General features: G+C 42.2%; 1 protein-coding gene across 1 annotated transcript in view; it reads right to left on the bottom strand.

Moving 5' to 3' along the window:
• LOC139001913 (cation channel sperm-associated auxiliary subunit beta-like) overlaps nucleotides 1-16,626 on the bottom strand; it is a 78,355-nt gene that overhangs the window by 21,021 nt on the left and 40,708 nt on the right. Inside the window, exons 15-17 of the mRNA XM_070403421.1 lie at nucleotides 8,682-8,818; nucleotides 5,665-5,819; nucleotides 728-915 (exon numbers count right to left, since the gene is read on the bottom strand). Of these exons, the coding sequence (XP_070259522.1) occupies nucleotides 728-915; nucleotides 5,665-5,819; nucleotides 8,682-8,818 (480 nt within the window). The remainder of the gene's footprint in view (nucleotides 1-727; nucleotides 916-5,664; nucleotides 5,820-8,681; nucleotides 8,819-16,626) is intronic.

Raw genomic sequence — 16,626 nt, 5'->3', positions numbered from 1 at the left:
GTATGCTGACTGCTCAAATTTATCTCTCCAGTTCAGATGTTATAACTGAGTGCCAGACTTGTCTTTCTAAATAGCCACCTTATTTCTCCACTTGGATGAGCAACAGGCATCTTAAATTTAATATGATCCCTCACCTGATTATTGTAATAGCCTCCTGATTTCTCTGCTTTCCTTCTTGCCCTTTCTCCATCACCTGCCCAGTCTATTCTCAACACAAAAGCCAAAGTGGATCTTATTAAAACATAAGTCCAGTCATGTCACTTTTTGTTCAAAGCTCCTCCAATGACTTCCTACTTACTCAGAGTAAAACCCAAATTCTTACAAAAATTACATTAAGTTTTGCTATGTATCTATCATATAATCCTTTGAAATAGAAATATCCTACATAATACTGGTTAAAAAATTTTTTATTATGGCAGGCAAAATCTGCATGGACTTCCTATTTTCTTTTGTTCCTCCTGAATACTATTTAATAAAAAAAAATAACACCAGGAATAAATGAAAAATTCCACTGTTGATGTAAATATCGATGAAGTTATAGCTAGGTTTTAGTACATAGTAAATATAAAATTCCTCCAGAAACCTACATAGATGTATACTTCTGTAGGTTGCCAATTGGACTAAATTTTGAAATCTATTGTTCCATAAGTGAACATGAATGACCTTTTCAAAAGATAATTTTTCATTTTTATTAGCCATAAGAGCTATATTATATTATCACACTTACTTTGTAGATCAAGAGTAAGTTTGTAGAATTTTCCATCTTGATTAATGGAAAGGGAACTAGACAAACAAGAGCTCTCCTTCACATCTTCTAAGTCAAAAGGTTCGATTATTTCTGCAATAACTGCAGACAAAAATCCTTCAGGAATATTGTGTTGCAATAGCTTTTTTATGTAAGCATTTCCAGTTTTCCTAAACAAACCAACACACATTAAGGAATGTGGATAAAACTGTGGCGTGAATGAGCAAGTTTATGAATACATAATTTACAAACAAAATGTACCACACATATGGCTACCACATAAACATTTGATTAGTACTTCTTCAATCTCATTAGTTAATTAACAAAATGCCAATTACAGCAGTGGGACACAATTTCCCACCTATCAAATTAGCAAAGATCTTTTAAATGACAGGTTCAGGAGTGGTAAGAATTGAGTGGAGAAAGGCATGCATCCACTTGTGATGGTATTATAAATTGGTGCAAACTTCCCAGAAAGCAATTTGATAACTTGATATCACTTAGAGCTATAGCATTATTTGTTTCCCTCTGATGCCATAAACCTACTGGCAAGGCTCCGTCCTAAGGAAATAACACGGCAGGGGGGTAATGCGAGAGCGGCATCTTCCCACATAAAGACATCCATCATAGAATTATGATAACAGTTAGAAATAAGAATGACCAATAACAGGAAAATTAAGTCGATGTTACGACATGATCTACTTAGACAAAATGCTACTATTACAATGGTATTTACGGAGTTTTTAATTATATATGGGAGGTGATTATATTACAATGTCTAAAGGAAAGAAGCAGGGTGAAGACTGTTAAAATGCATCTTGAAAGAACTAACCAGGAATTCAGCAAAGTGTTAACAGTTATTATTCCCATTTTCTTCTTTATGTTTATCCATGTTTAAGAAATTTCTACAATGGGCATGCACTTTTTAGTCAAGAAAAACAATCTATTTTAAAATATTAACCTAGGACATCCACATGCAAAAAAAATTCTAGATACAGACTTTACATCCTTTATAAAAATTAACTTAAAATGGGTCATATACTTAAATACAAAAGTCAAACTTATTAAATCCTAGCAGATAACCTAGGGAGAACATGTAGATAATCTTGGGCATGGCAGTGACCTTTGACATACAATGCCAAAGGCACAATCCATGAAAGAAAATAATTGATAAGCTGTACTTTATTAAAATTAAAAACTTCTCCTCTGTGAACCACACTGTCAAGAGAATTAGAAGACAAGCCACAGACGGCAAGAACATATTTGCAAGAGACCTATCTGACAAAAAGACTGTGAACCAAAATAAACTGTAGGAGAGGAAAAAAGAAGCCTTTTCCCCCTCTCCCTTCCTAGGTTCTGTGGCTGGGGCCTTGTAAATCCAACTGACAAAAGACACATGTGTGTCATGCTTACACACAGGAGAAACTCCGTGATGACTAACTCAAAGGGGTGGTTAGAACTTGCAGCTTATCTAGCATCTTAATAAAGATCGTTGAAATCTAATGCCAAGGCGATGGTGTTAGAAAGTGAGGCTTTTGGGATGTGATTTGGGTCATGAAGGTGGAGCTGAATGGACTAAGACACCCACTCGCCTCTCCTTTCTATTTAACACGGTCCTAGACACTGCAATAGGACAAAGGGACAATACGCTAAGAAGTGTTAAGGAAGAAACAAGGCAAGCTCTTTGCAGGTGATATGATTATCTACTTAGAAAAATTTCTACTCAGAAAACCCAAAGGAGTATATAGTAACAGTTCTGGAATTATTAAAAGAATTTAGCAAATTTGAAAAAAAAATTTAAAAATATATTTTATTGATTTTTAACAGAGAGGAGGGGAGAGGGATAGAGAGTTAGAAACATCGATGAGAGAGAAACATCGATCAGCTGCCTCCTGCACACTCTCTACTGGGGATGTGCCCGCAACCCAGGTACATGCCCCTGACTGGAATCGAACCCGGGACCCTTCAGTCCACAGGTCGATGCTCTATCCACTGAGCCAAACCGGTTTGGGCTGAAAATTTTGAATATACAAAGTCAATTACAAGACTTGTACTTTTGTTTTAAATGCAGAAAGATGCACACCCGACAAGAAGAAATAGAGAAAGCACAAAGTCAACACGTAAGCCCATCATTGAACTAAGGTCCCAAGATAACCAACTAACTTGAAGTCCAGGGGAATGAGCCACTCCAAGGAAAGTCTGGACACTGGCACAGTCTTCCCTCTATAAAAGCATGGGAGGCAGGAACACAGCGCTGGCCACAAGTCAAGAGGTAAGGATTAGCTAAAATCGTAAAAACTGCCAAAGGCTGGCACATGAGTCCGGAAATGCTGAGGCACCTTAAAGTGACATAAGTCAGAGAAACACAAACACCACATGACTTCACTGACACGTGGAGTCTAAAGAGCAATATAAACGGACAAACAAAACAGAAACAGACTTGTAGGTACAGAGAACAGACTGATGGTTGCCACAGGGAGAAGGTTGGGGGGCTGGGTGGAGAAGGCGAAGGGATTAAGAAGAACAAATTGGTAGTTATAAAACAGTGCCAGGGATGTAAAGTACAGCATAGGGTAATAGAGTCAATAATATCATCAATGACTATGGATTGTGCCAGGTGGGTACTAGATGTATGGGGGGAATTACTTTGTAAATTATTATAAATATCTAACCATGACACTGTACACCTGAAACTAATATAAAATAACTAGAGGCCCAGTGCACAAAATTCATGCAAGGGGCTCGGCCCTCGCAGCCCCTCACAGCTCTGGCTTCATCAGGAAGGTCATCTGGACGGTCGTTCTGCTGTTTGGTCTAATTAGCATGTTAGCTCTTTATTATATAGGATAGTTAATGCCAACTGTAGCTGGGGGGGGGGGGAGTGGCACCTTTATAAGGGGGATCTGTACTCGCAAGCTCCTTCCCCTGGGCTTCCCTGAGGCTCATGGGAAGGATCAGTGCCAGTTGAGGACCAGAGTGACTGTTGCTGGTGGTGCAGGCAGCACGGGGAATCAGAGGATGAGGAGGAAGCAGGCAGCATCCCCCACTTCCCTGAACCTTCTTTCACAGAAAGCAAAAGCCGTAAGCCGCAGGGGGTTGGGCATTAGACACTCTTGCACCCAGGCCTCAAAAGAGGTGATCAATGGTTGGGGTAAGGTGTCTGGAGGGTGCTGGTGCTGAAGCCCGGCCCCCCTCCTTCCCTCACCTTCTCCCCCAGGAAGCAAAAGCTACTGAGAGAGGAAGCAAAGAAACATTGCAGAGGAGGGAAGGATAGACCAATAACTCTCTTCTGATCCTGTAGGAGGGTCGGGACGCTGCCTCGGGCCTGCAATTCTAAGAGAACGAAGTAGAGTGGTCTCACCGCTAGAAGAGCAAGAAATGTCCACCCAAGATCTAACTGCAGATGGAAGGCAGAATACGGCTGCAAGAGGTCATTTCTATTCACAGTTGTGGGTTGTTTTTTTTCTTAACCCCTAGAGTGCCTGGGAGCACGATCGCGCTCCTCCTGTCTTTCGCGAAAAGTGCCCGGAGCGCTATCACCCTCCTCCTGCAGTGTCACTATTAGATGCTAGTAGTTCACTCTTTATTGACAGATGGCACCTAAGTGTAGATTAATACTTATGATGCCGAATGTTTGTAGTTCTAAAATTGACCACTGGCATTTATCTGCCTAATTTTTTACAGGTACTTGCGATTCATAATTTTTTTCCCTAAACTGCTGTAAAATCAGGAAAAATGCCTTGGCAATTTTAGCATACTCCTAGGATATTGGTTGGCACTCAAAGGGTTAATGAACCTGCCATGCGGAATCTCATATGTAAATGCAAGAACAAAGGCCAAGAGAAACCAGGAGGAGGCGCTATTAACGTGTTATATAGTTAGAGAATTAACGTGTTATATAGTTAAGAAAATAGAAGCGTGACATAGGGAAGATAAATCAGTAATGAAATAAAAGAGGGGCCAGAAATAGGCCAATGCATATATGAAACTATGATCTATCATGGGTGACACGGTAGATCAGTGGGGATCCCTAGGACAACTGATTATCCATAGAGAGAAAGAGAGAGAGAAAGAGAGAGAATTCAAATTCCCACTTCACACTACACACATCAATTCTAGATAGATTAAAAACTTAAAAATAAATAGCAAAAGTTTACACCTACCACCAGACAACATAGAAGAATATTAAATAAATTGTGGTATGTTCATGAGAGTGGATTATATAGGGTGTCCCAAAATTCACACAAGATTTGAATTTTGCCTGAGCATTAACAACAACAACAAAAAATGAAAGCCTAATTTGACTTGGTTTATTGAATCAGATTCTAATATCTGTTGACCTTTGATTTCAATCCCTTCAATTTGATAAGCATTACCAAGTACCAATTATGGCCCAGGAGCAGGGACAATGAAGACCAACGAAGACCACGGCTTTGCGTATGTGCCAGCAAAGCTGTGGAGGCCATTTACCCGATGTGCTATTCCATACATAACCTTATACTGTATACTTTATGAATAAATAAAACATTTACAATTCTTAATTATAAACCTGTGTTTTCTATCAAAATTACTTCTTGCGTGAATTTTGGGACACGCTATAGATGCATATATCAATATTGAGTAATTTATGAAGCTTATGCAAATTTAAAAAAGCATAATGTGGTATGCAAAAGGCAAGTCACAGGAGGAGGTATACATAGCTAAATAATACATTTGGTAAAATTAAACAATACATTTTGATACATATACGTGTGTTAAAGCTGTAAAGTCTACAAATATATCTGGCCTTGTGAGGGTGTCCAAAAAAGACTCACTCTATTTGACCCAGAAAAGAATCACTCAAAAAAGCAACCTCAAAACTGAGAATCTAGAAACCAGCGTGCAATCTAAGTAAATGAGAAGCACAATCAGTTAACTACTTGGAGTTGATCACTTTGCCCAAGTGAATGTTGCTGAACTTCTTGGTATGTATAGAGTCCTGAGGTTCATTCGCAGGCACATAAGCATAGAAGATCATTTCATTTATGGTGATATACTCCGGGGCGAGCGCAGTCTCAAAGCCCATATCAACCGCCTGGGGTAGGAGAAAAAAAATAATGCATTTAAACTATTTTATACTTCAATTACGACAAAAGGTGGGTAACAGATTTGTTTCCAGTCCACAGCCAAACAAGGCTGTTTTGCTTAATCCACGGGAGCAGTATGTTTGAATGGCCGCGTGTGCCCAGGAAGATGTGTTTTCCTGTTGAGGAGGAAAAGGAATCCTGAGGAACAAAGTTTCCTTTCAGATCCCAGGGCTCTTTGCAGAAGGCTGGAGCCGAAGGGTGTGTGGACACTGGAGGAGGGACCGGAGGTGCAGATTTTAAACTCGGTTCTTACTCAGCGTTTCATTTGGAGAAGGAGCTGGGAAGTGCCTCTCCTCACTGGGAAGCTGCGGTTCCCAGTTCTGTCCGAGCTAGTGACTCTGCACAGCTCTGTCCCCAGCTGAGTCCCCAGCTCTGGGGGCAAACGCCATTCTCACTTCTCCTGGTTCACCAGCCTTCTCCCTGGCCCTCAACACGGGCACCTTCAGCCCAGATTTCTGAGCTTCAGGGTCTCCTTTTTTTTTTAAAAAAAAATATTTTATTGATTTTGTACAGAGAGGAAGGGAGAGGGATAGAGAGTTAGAACCATCGATGAGAGAGAAACATCGATCAGCTGCCTCCTGCACCCCGCCCTGCTGGGGATGTGCCCGCAACCAAGGTACATGCCCTTGACCGGAATCGAACCTGGGACCCTTGAGTCCGCAGGCTGATGCTCTATCCACTGAGCCAAACCGGTCAGGGCAAGGGTCTCCTTTTTAACACCCCCCTCTCAGATCTTGATCCTGTCGCTTTGGGAACTCTTAGGAGGTGAGAAGGGAGGTGGAGACCAGCCCTCAAGGGGATGTTGGAACTGACCTTGTTGCCATGCGGTGAGGGGTGAGGGGTGCCCCCTGGTTGGGGGTGCAGACTTGGTTGTCTGTTATGCCTTCCCCTAGTTTCGTAAATTGGGGAACCCGCCGAGAAGGGGGGAGAATGGGAAACACATGCAAGGGGAGCCGCTGTGGACTGAACGGAGGGCGTAAGGACTCTGAAAAGGCTGAATGGCTTTAGAATTTTTCTGCATGACATTCTGGCCCCGGGGGATGCCAAGAATATGCCACGAAAAGTGTGTGCAATCCAGCAAAAGGCAACATCGTGAGGACTGAAAGCACAGGCCCTGGCACCAGGGGCCTGGACAGATGCCTGGCTCCCATCACTAACCAGGGGTAGAGGTAGTTTGGGATGAATTGTTTAGTGTTGCTGGGCCTCACTTCCTCATCAGAAAATAAACAGTTGTTATTAACATGAAGAGCTCACAGCAGTGCCTGGCACCTAGCAGGGCCCAGTGAAGCCTGGTGCTTGTTTCGATCCAGACAGGATGTCTTTGTTTGGGGGAGGGAGGTGATAATACCGAGGGCAAGTTCCTTAAACTCATCCTGATGATAACAACTTCTATTGGCGTTTGGTTTTTACTATTTAAACCTTTACCTAAGAGAACTAAGACATTTTTGATAAATTGTGAAGGCCGCAAAAAAATGGAGGTAACTGCTTTTTTGGGGGGGTTAGTTCTACCTTCCTGTTCACATCATTGGGATCTGTATTTATGCAGAGCCCACACCACAGACTGGCAAACACACAGGGAGTCACGTGGCGGCATCTTCTTGTCACAAGGAGGTTCCCACCTTACTCTCTGCCAATATCTCAGACGGGAAGCTAAAACACTGTCTTTTTCTTTTTCCTACTTGAAATAACGTTTTTATTTTTCAGTCACAGCTGACATAGAATATTATATTAGTCTCGCATGTATAGCATAGTGATTAGACAGACGTTTATATAATTGACCAAGTGCTCACCCTGATACATCTAGTACCCGCCTGGCACTATGCATAGTTACTACAGTATCATTGCCTGCATTCCCTGTGCTGTAACTCTATGTCCCTGTGACTATTCTGCAACTACTAATTTGTACCTCTTAATCCCTTCACCTCTTCCACCCCGCTCCAGCCCCTCTCCCATGGGCAGCTGCCGGCATGTTCTCTGTATCTATGTGTCTATTTCTGTTCTGCTGGTAGGTTTATAGTGTTTTCTTGGATTCCACATGTAAGTGGCGTCACATGGCCTTTGTTTTCCTCTGTCGGACTCATTTCACTTAGCACGGTAGCCTCTAGGGCCATCCATGTTGTTGCAGATTAAAACACCATCTTTCCCTCTGCCTGCTTGGCCCGGTGATTTGGAATGCTCTCCATCCTTTATTTCCTTTCTCTCGGGCAGGTTTCATTACACCCCAGGCAAAAAAAAAAAAAAAAAAGCTGTTTGTTTCTTTGCCCGTGTGTTGAGGAGAGCTCCTTCTCATGCCTGTCTATGTGTTCTTAGGCATATGTACCTTCACAAGGGGCACGTTATCCACTAAAATTCTTAGAAAAGTCTGCCTGTAGTCTCATCTGTGAAAAAGATAACAACGCCTTCCTGCGTTAGCATTAGAAAAAGAAGAGGTGAGGAGGGTGACGTCAATACAAAGAAGGGCAAACCAGTAGGAAGAACAGCACTTGCGTCTATTTAAAGGCCAATCTTAGGAGGAAGGGCGTCCACTGTGAGCCTGGGTGGGCAGCAACGGATCTGGCTTAGACTATCTGGTGGTGTTTTGCCGTGAAGAAATTGGTGCGTAGCTACCCAGGATAGAGTTAAATCTACGTAACCCCAAATAGGACGTGGGAGATCTGCTCTGGAATATGGAGGCGTTTCCCTTTAGTTACATAAAGCAAGGTGCATTGATAGGAGTTTGTCCCAAAGAATTTACTTTCCCATTCTGCACATAAAATATGACATTTATTCTTAAAACCTGGCCAACGGCTTCAATGCAGTATATCACTGACCTGTCCAAAAATACTCTTATGATATCCATTAGCTTCAAAACGACCCGGAGTCAGCTTATGTATGAAGCCCATGTGGTCATAGTACAATGTGAAAATCTTATCAGCAATAGATCCAATTTTACTGAACCTGTGTAATCCTGTTAGAAAAAAACACAGACACAAAAACAGAAGTCTCTTGATATTGATCTAATACAACCAGAGAACTTTTAACAGGGTCCTTCCTAAGAACTCCTTCGTTTAAGCTAAGGGTTGGGGCTAGGGCTCTGGGGCTCTGGAATTACTAAAACACATGCCGGTGTTTGTTAAGTCCCTCGGAAGTCTTTTCGGGGCTCCATTTCGTTGCAGAACCTGTTTGCTGAAGTAGGTGAAGGACAGACAGGTGAGCTGATGTTACAGGTGTCTAGAACAAAAGGGGCGACCGCCCCCTTAGCAGTGGTTTCTCCTCCTAATACCAGGATGTCAGATTCCTGAATAGATCGGAAGCAACGGAGAAAATAACCCTCAGGCAGGCAAGGGGAATTACAGTCAAGACCCCCTGGGTCATAAACTATATTAGATATTGTTTCAAATTTGGGACCCTGTGTTCCCCTCGTGCCTTATGGTGGCAACACGTTGAGAGGTACTGGGAGTTCTGTGGTAGGAGAGCAGCACTCCCGTGGCCAGACAGACAGGTCCAGGGAAGAAGAGGGCCCCCTGGATGGAGGATGGAGCCAGAGGGGAAGCTGAGGTCTCAGGATGAACAAGGCTGGTTTCCACACACACACACACACGCACACACACACACACACACACACACACACCCCTGACCGTCCCAAGCCAGGCCAGGCTCTCCTGAGAGGTCCGCCCTCCTGTCGCTGACCCCTAAACTCAGATCTTATATCTCGTCTCTCACTGTCTGGGGAAGTCTCGTCCAGTGTTAGGATGTAAAAATCCATCTTTATGTGGACGACTCCCACATTTAAAACTCCCTCGTCCTTCACTTCCCTGAACCCCGGATTTATAGTGCACCGTCTACTGACAGCTCCGGATCCAGGTCAGTCAGGCATCTCAGACGGGACTCATCCCAAACGGAACTCCCGATCCTTGTGCAAACCTCCTTCATCTTTAGGCCTCCTCATCTCCATTCACCGCAACTGTAGTATTCCCGCTGCTCAGTCCGAAAACCTTGGTGTGGTTCTCAATTCCTCTCACACCCTAGATCTAATCCATCAGCAATTTGCTATTGACATTAGCCTCACACTATATAGAGAACCTAACCACTTCTCACCACTTTCACCACCATCACCCTGTACCAGCCAATACGATACAAGAAGGAGGAGATTGTGAGGAACTAGTTCGTGCAGTTATGGAGGCTGAGAAGTCCTACGATCTGCCATCTGCAAGCTAGAGAGCCACGGGCCCGAGCATTAGGGGAGCCGATGGCCAGAGAACAGGGGGCCACTGATGCAAGTCCCTGTCCAAGGGCAGGAGACCAGCGTCCCAAGTCAAGCAGACAGGCAGGAAGCAAAAAGGTGACTTCCTCTTTCCTCCACCTTGTTCTACTCAGGCCCTCAAAAGACTGGTTATGCCTACCGACACTGGGGAGGGCAGCCTACGGTGCCGAGTCCACCGATCCAAATGCTCATCTCATCCAGAAACGCCCTCACGGACACACCCAGAAATAGTGTTTAATCTGGGAACCTCTTGGCCATCGTCAGTTGACACAGAAGATTAACCCTTACAATTGCTAAGGCTCAATATGCCATATTTCATCTATAGACATAAGCTATATAGTTGTTCACGTTTTAACATCTGGTAAATTGATACCTGGATGTGCCTTACAATCATTGTCCAGCAGGTGGCACTCACGCCATAGTGGTCAATTGGCTATACATGCATGTATGTACTTTGTCTGGGCTCTTCGTTTATATTGTCATCACCTTGAGTTTCCCCGAATCACTGGTGTAATGCGTGCTGAATTGTATTGCTATTTAAAATGCTTTATGTTTTACTACTGAGATGACAGGAAAAATTTGCCTTATTATACACCAAGCAATGCAACTATAGGCAGGGGAAATAATATCATAGTAATCATCTATGCATCAACTGACATCACTGTTAAAACACCGTGTTAACATTCAATTGAAAGAGCTTTGCAGTTTTTGTTTTAAAGGTGCATCTTACAGCCAATGGGCCTCAGGTCTGATGAACTATAATGTTTATAACGTTCTTCTATTGGCTTTGCATATAAATAAACTAGTTGAGGTGGCTCTAAATTCTTAGGTAATATTATTTTTCTCTGAAAGTTCTTTAGATGAATATGTGACATTCATTGTTGCCGCAGAAAATACAAGGCTGGCTTGATTTTTTTGGTGGCTTTAAAATTGATTTACATTTTCTATTTCAAATAACTAAGAAGTGTTTTTGCTTTTATTATTGGTTTTGCTTTTAGTTTTTAAAAAGTAATGTTTTATGATCAATTTGGATTTTCTTTTTTTTTTTCTTTTTTTTTTTTAATATATTTTATTGATTTTTTTACAGAGAGAAAGGGAGAGAGATAGAGAGTTAGAAACATCGATGAGAGAGAAACATCGATCTGCTGCCTCCTGCACATCTCCTGCTGGGGATGTGCCCGCAACCAAGGTACATGCCCTTGACCGGAATCGAACCTGGGACCTTTCAGTCCCCAGGCCGATGCTCTATCCACTGAGCCAAACCGGTTTCGGCAATTTGGATTTTCTTTATTCTTATTTTCAGTATTTATTCATTTATCCATATAGGAAGCAAAAGGGGTGAATTCCTCACTGAGCCACCACCTCTGTGCATCCCTGGAAATTTCTACAGCTTGCAGTTTTTCAGTCTCTAGCACCTATATTTGTCATTTCAGACTCTTTCCACTAACTGATTTTTCATTCTGCACATGGACATGTGTTATAGATTAGATCTATAATTTGTAAGAGTTTAGGATTCATATTGCCAATTTAGTTTAGTTTTCTTAGCTGTTAATTGTTTTTACTGTTCCCAAAGTCATCTTGTTTAGTCTATTTTGATTTTTATTGCACAGCATGTGCTGTTTATTATCTATCTGCCCATTCCCCCAGACCCATTCTTGGCTTTCTCTTTCTTGCCCAGTGCACTGGAAGGCTGGCCCCTAGGAATCGCTATGCTTGTGCTCTGTTTCCCTAGCTGGCTTCTGGGTGGGTTTGACCAATGAACGGCACTAGCAGGAGATACGAACAAGGGAAGGAGAGAGACATTTGCCTATCATCTATCTATCATCTATCTATCGATCTATCTATCTATCTATCTATCTATCATCTATCTATCATCTATTATGTATTATTTGCATTACCCCTTTAATCAAAGGGACTGTGATGACTTCCTTCCATTGCTAGTTGGGATATTTTGCTATCATTGTTGATTCCTTTAGCTCTGTCTACTGCTCTTCAGGTGAAACACTTGAATGGAAGAATTATGTTTCCAGCCAGGACTACAACTGACACAATGTGTTTTAAAATTAGAAATGTCCCTAGAAAATAGAATATCAAGGCGGGATCCTGGGACTGAGTAGCTCACACATTTAAGGAATGCAAAGGCATTGTGACACTTGCAATCCCTGACAAGCAAGGGCATCAGTTACTCAGATGATGACTGGTAGTAGATGGGTTAGGGTGCTTGTGGAGGAGCTTTAGGGGGCAAGGGGTGGTGTTCTTGATTACAAGGGGTGGTGCCACCTAGGTGCTTTAGGGGGCAAGGGGTGGTGTTCTTGATTACAGTGACAATCATGGTTTTTACAAAGATTGTGGGGGTGGTATAAATTTTATGGATACATTGGAGAGCCTCCAAAAAAAAAAAAAAAGCTTATGACCTTGCATATCCAACTCAAGGCCAGAGTAGAGAACCTGAGAGTTTTATGGGAGAAATAAACCTACCTCATACCACACACACAAAGTTATTGACCTATATAAGAAATTGAAAACAATATTAACTTTGGTATAGGCAAAATTTTCTTAACAGGATACAAGAAGCAAGAAGCACTAATCATACAAAAAATATTCATAAATTTAACTTTTAAAAGTTAATAATTTTGCTCATTAAAAGATAGAATGAGGAGAGTAAAAAAAGATAAGCAAGTAGTTGGGAAAAGATGTTTGTAAGATATATTTCTATAAAAAAAAAGGAACTCATATCCATAATATATTAAAAACTCATAGAAGTCAATAAGAAAAAGTCAATTCAATCAAAACTTGGTTTGAAAGGATATGAAGACATAATTTACCAAAAAATAAATAAGTAAACAAAATTGGCCAATGAACATATGAAAACATGCTCAACATTATTACTCACGCAAACTAAATCTTCACCAAGATAGTATTACATATTCACCACAACAACTCAGTATTGAAAAGGCTAACAACACTAAGTGCTGGTGAGAAGGATGAGCAACTGGAATTCCTTCCCTTCGCTGGCAGGACAGTAAATTGATACACTCACTCTGGAAAAATGTTGACAGCACTTCATTAAGCAAAATTCTACTGGATGATGCAGCAATTCTATTCCAGGTATATACCAAACAAAGGAAAACTTTGTCCAGAAAAAGTCTTATGCAAAAATGTTCATGGTTACTTTTTTATAATAGGCCCAAATGGAAATGATTCAAATACCCATCCACAGGCAGTGGAATGGATAAACACATGGTGGTATATTCAGACAATGGAAGACTACACAGCAGTGAAAAAGAACAAAGTACTAATTCGTGCAACAATATGAAGGAATCGCGGAGTCGTAATGTCAACTGAGGGAAGTCAGACACACAAGAATATATACTGCATAATTCTGTTTATATGGAGTTCAAAACCAGGCAAAACTATGGGATTAGAAGTCAGAATACTGGCTAGCCTTAGAGGTACACTGGCAGGAGAGTGGCTTGCGGGAGCTTTCTGGAGTACGGGAACTGGCCCATGTCTCATTCTCGTCCCAACCCCTCCTAATGACACTCAGAGTCATTTTTGCTGATCTCTTAATCATATGATGGCCGATGGTCAGATTCAATATGCCACCACATGAATGCTGTCTCAACAAATGATTCAGACAAATAAACCACAAAGGTAACCTTGAAACCAGTATAAATGAGCAAAAGTTTTATTGACATCACCGAGAGTAAGTAAACACCATGGTGAAGATGTGGGGAAACAGAATCAGAATTTTGTAGTCTCTGCTTATCCTTGAATTAGGAAGGACCAACAGAGATTTTATGGTGATAACACCAATCCTGGCAGTGAACCCTAAGGACACAATACTGAGGTCCAAGAAACCAGGCCTTTGAAGTCAGATCAGAAACCGTTAGAAAGCTTGCTGTTTCAAATTGTGTCAGAGACTTACAAGACCAGAAAAAAATTGGTTGTAAGCTGGACAGTCAAGAATGCTGACAATGTAAAAAACAACCAAAAGGAACCGGTCTCATGCTTGTCTTGGAGACACGCTGGTTAGACCTTATCAGATATCTCCGAGTTTACCCCAATCTCCAAATGTACTCAATTCTATGTAATAAAGAGGTAATATGTAAATTGACCATCATGCCATCACAAGGATGGCGGTGCCCCCATAGCCAATAAGGAGGGGGTATGCTAATTGACTATCACACCCTCAAAGATAGCAGTGCCTACAGCCACAAGATGGCAGAACCCAGTCCCCTCAGCCACATGCCTGCCTCCAGAGTCCCCCAACCCCCTCAGCCCCCCCAACCACCCAGGGCTGGCCCGAGGTGCAGGCAAGCCTCGGGTGGCAGCTGCCCAGCTGCCCAGGGCTGCCTGAGGCTCAGGTAACCAGGGCCGGCTGAGGCTTGTGCTGCCAGCAGTGGCAGCAGCAGAGGTGTGATATGGGCATCGCCTTCCCCTGATCGTCAGGTCGCCTCCTTCCGGGCTCCCGGACTATGAGAGGGGGCAGGCCAGGCTGAGGGACTGCCCCTCCAGTGCATGAATTTTCATGCACCAGGCCTCTAGTATTCTATAAAAGTGCTCCTTGAGCATTGTTGGGGAGACTGTATTTCAGAAGGTAATATCCCTTGCCCATTATGTTACTGAATTTCAGCATTACTTTTATGTAATTGGTAGCTTCATCATCTTAGGAATCCTCTTTGAAGAAAACAAGACCTTGTATTAGGCCATGGTTTCTTAGATATGACACCCAAGCCATAAAAAAACAGAAGGAAAAACGGGTAAATTAAACCATCAAAATTAAACATGTTTGTACTTCAAAAAAGCACCATCACAAAAGTGAAAAAAATTACCCATAGAATGAGAGAAAATACATGCAGGTCATATATTTAATAAGAGATTTGTATCCAGAGTACATAAAGTCCTCTCACAACTCAACAACAAAGACAACTAACCCAATTTTTAAATGAGCAAAGAATTTGAAGACATTTCTCCAAGAAGATATACAAATGGCCAATAAACACATGGAAAAAATGCTTAACTTCATTAGCCATTCAGTAAATAGAAGTCAAAAACACGAGATACAATTCCACACCCACTAGAGTTACTACACTAAAAAAGACAGACAGTAACAACTGTTGGTGAGGATGTGGAGAAATGACCCTCACACATTGCATGTAGGATTGTAAAATGGGACAGCTTCAGTTTGGCAATTCCTCCGAATGTTAAACAAAGAGTTAACACAGGACTCCTGGGTATATATTTCTGAGTATATGAAAGCATATTGCTACACAAAAACTTGTACATAAATGTTCATAATGGTATTATTCATAAGTACAAAACATGGGAAAAACATTAAATGTCCATCAACTCAAATATCATAATAAATGGATCAACAAATTGTGCTAGATCCATGCAATGAAACATTATTCAGCCATACAAAGGGATACAGTATTGAGGTATGCTACGATATGGATGAACCTCGAGGACATTATGCTGAATGAAATACCCCAGTCACAAAAGGACAGATACTACGATTCTACTTACATGAGAGATCTAGAAAGTCAAAATCATATAGACAGAAAGTAGAATGGTGGCTGCCAGGGACTGTGGGGATGAGGAATGGGGAATTAAGTGTTTAAAGGGCATAGTTTCAGTTTTACAAGATAGAAAGAATTCTGAATATGGATGGTAGTGATGGTTACTGAACATTTTGAGTGTATTTAACATGACTGAGCTGTACACCTAAAAATGGCCGAGATGGTAAAATTTATGTGTATTTTACCACAGTTTAAAAATATTTTTTTAAAAAAATATATCACTCTTAATAGGTTTTAGACTTTAAGATTCGTTGATTTGGGAGAGAAACCAAGATGGCGGCATAGGTTAACGCGGGAGTTTGCTGCCTCGAACAACCACTTCAAAAATACAACTAAAGATGGAACGGACATCATCCAGAACCACAGGAAGGCTGGCTGAGTGGAAGTTCTACAACTAGGAGGAACTGAGAATCAGAGGAGGCGCAGTGCTGAAGTAGAACACTAAGGTGCGGAGTGCATGCGGCACGGGCTGGTGGCTGAGGGCGCGGTTGACTGTTTCAGTCTGGAGGGAGCCTCAGACTCTGAGCTCCAGATCTGGGCGAGTCTCTAGGGACCCAGACTCAAACGGGAGAAGCGGGACTGTCTGGCTTCGGTCCCTCTGAGGTTTGCAGCGGTTGCTGGGACAGAGAGGCAGAGCCCCTGGGAACGGACTGAGAGCAGCCATAACTGATACCTCCTCCGCCCTCTTGATCCTGTGGGACCCACCCTGCCCAAGCCCTGCACAGAGCCATTTGCTGGATAGCCTCAGGCAAAGGCTAGATTAGCATCTCCCTAGAGGACAGAAGTTCTCCCACTGCAAACACAGCTGATTCTCACAGCCAGTTGGCCTGGAGGTCAAGTAGTAATTACCTACAACAATCAAGGCTTGACTACAAGACTGCTCACAGAGACCACAGGGGGTGCACCAAGAGTGTCTACCTCAGGTAATTG

The sequence above is a fragment of the Myotis yumanensis genome, unplaced genomic scaffold (genome assembly GCF_028538775.1).
Source record: "Myotis yumanensis isolate MYYU_CA2020_CCGP unplaced genomic scaffold, mMyoYum1.0.hap1 SCAF_1, whole genome shotgun sequence".
Classification (NCBI taxonomy): Eukaryota; Metazoa; Chordata; class Mammalia; order Chiroptera; family Vespertilionidae; genus Myotis; species Myotis yumanensis.
Note: the sequence above shows the minus strand (reverse complement) of the source record. Positions and strands in the feature narration are given on the sequence as shown.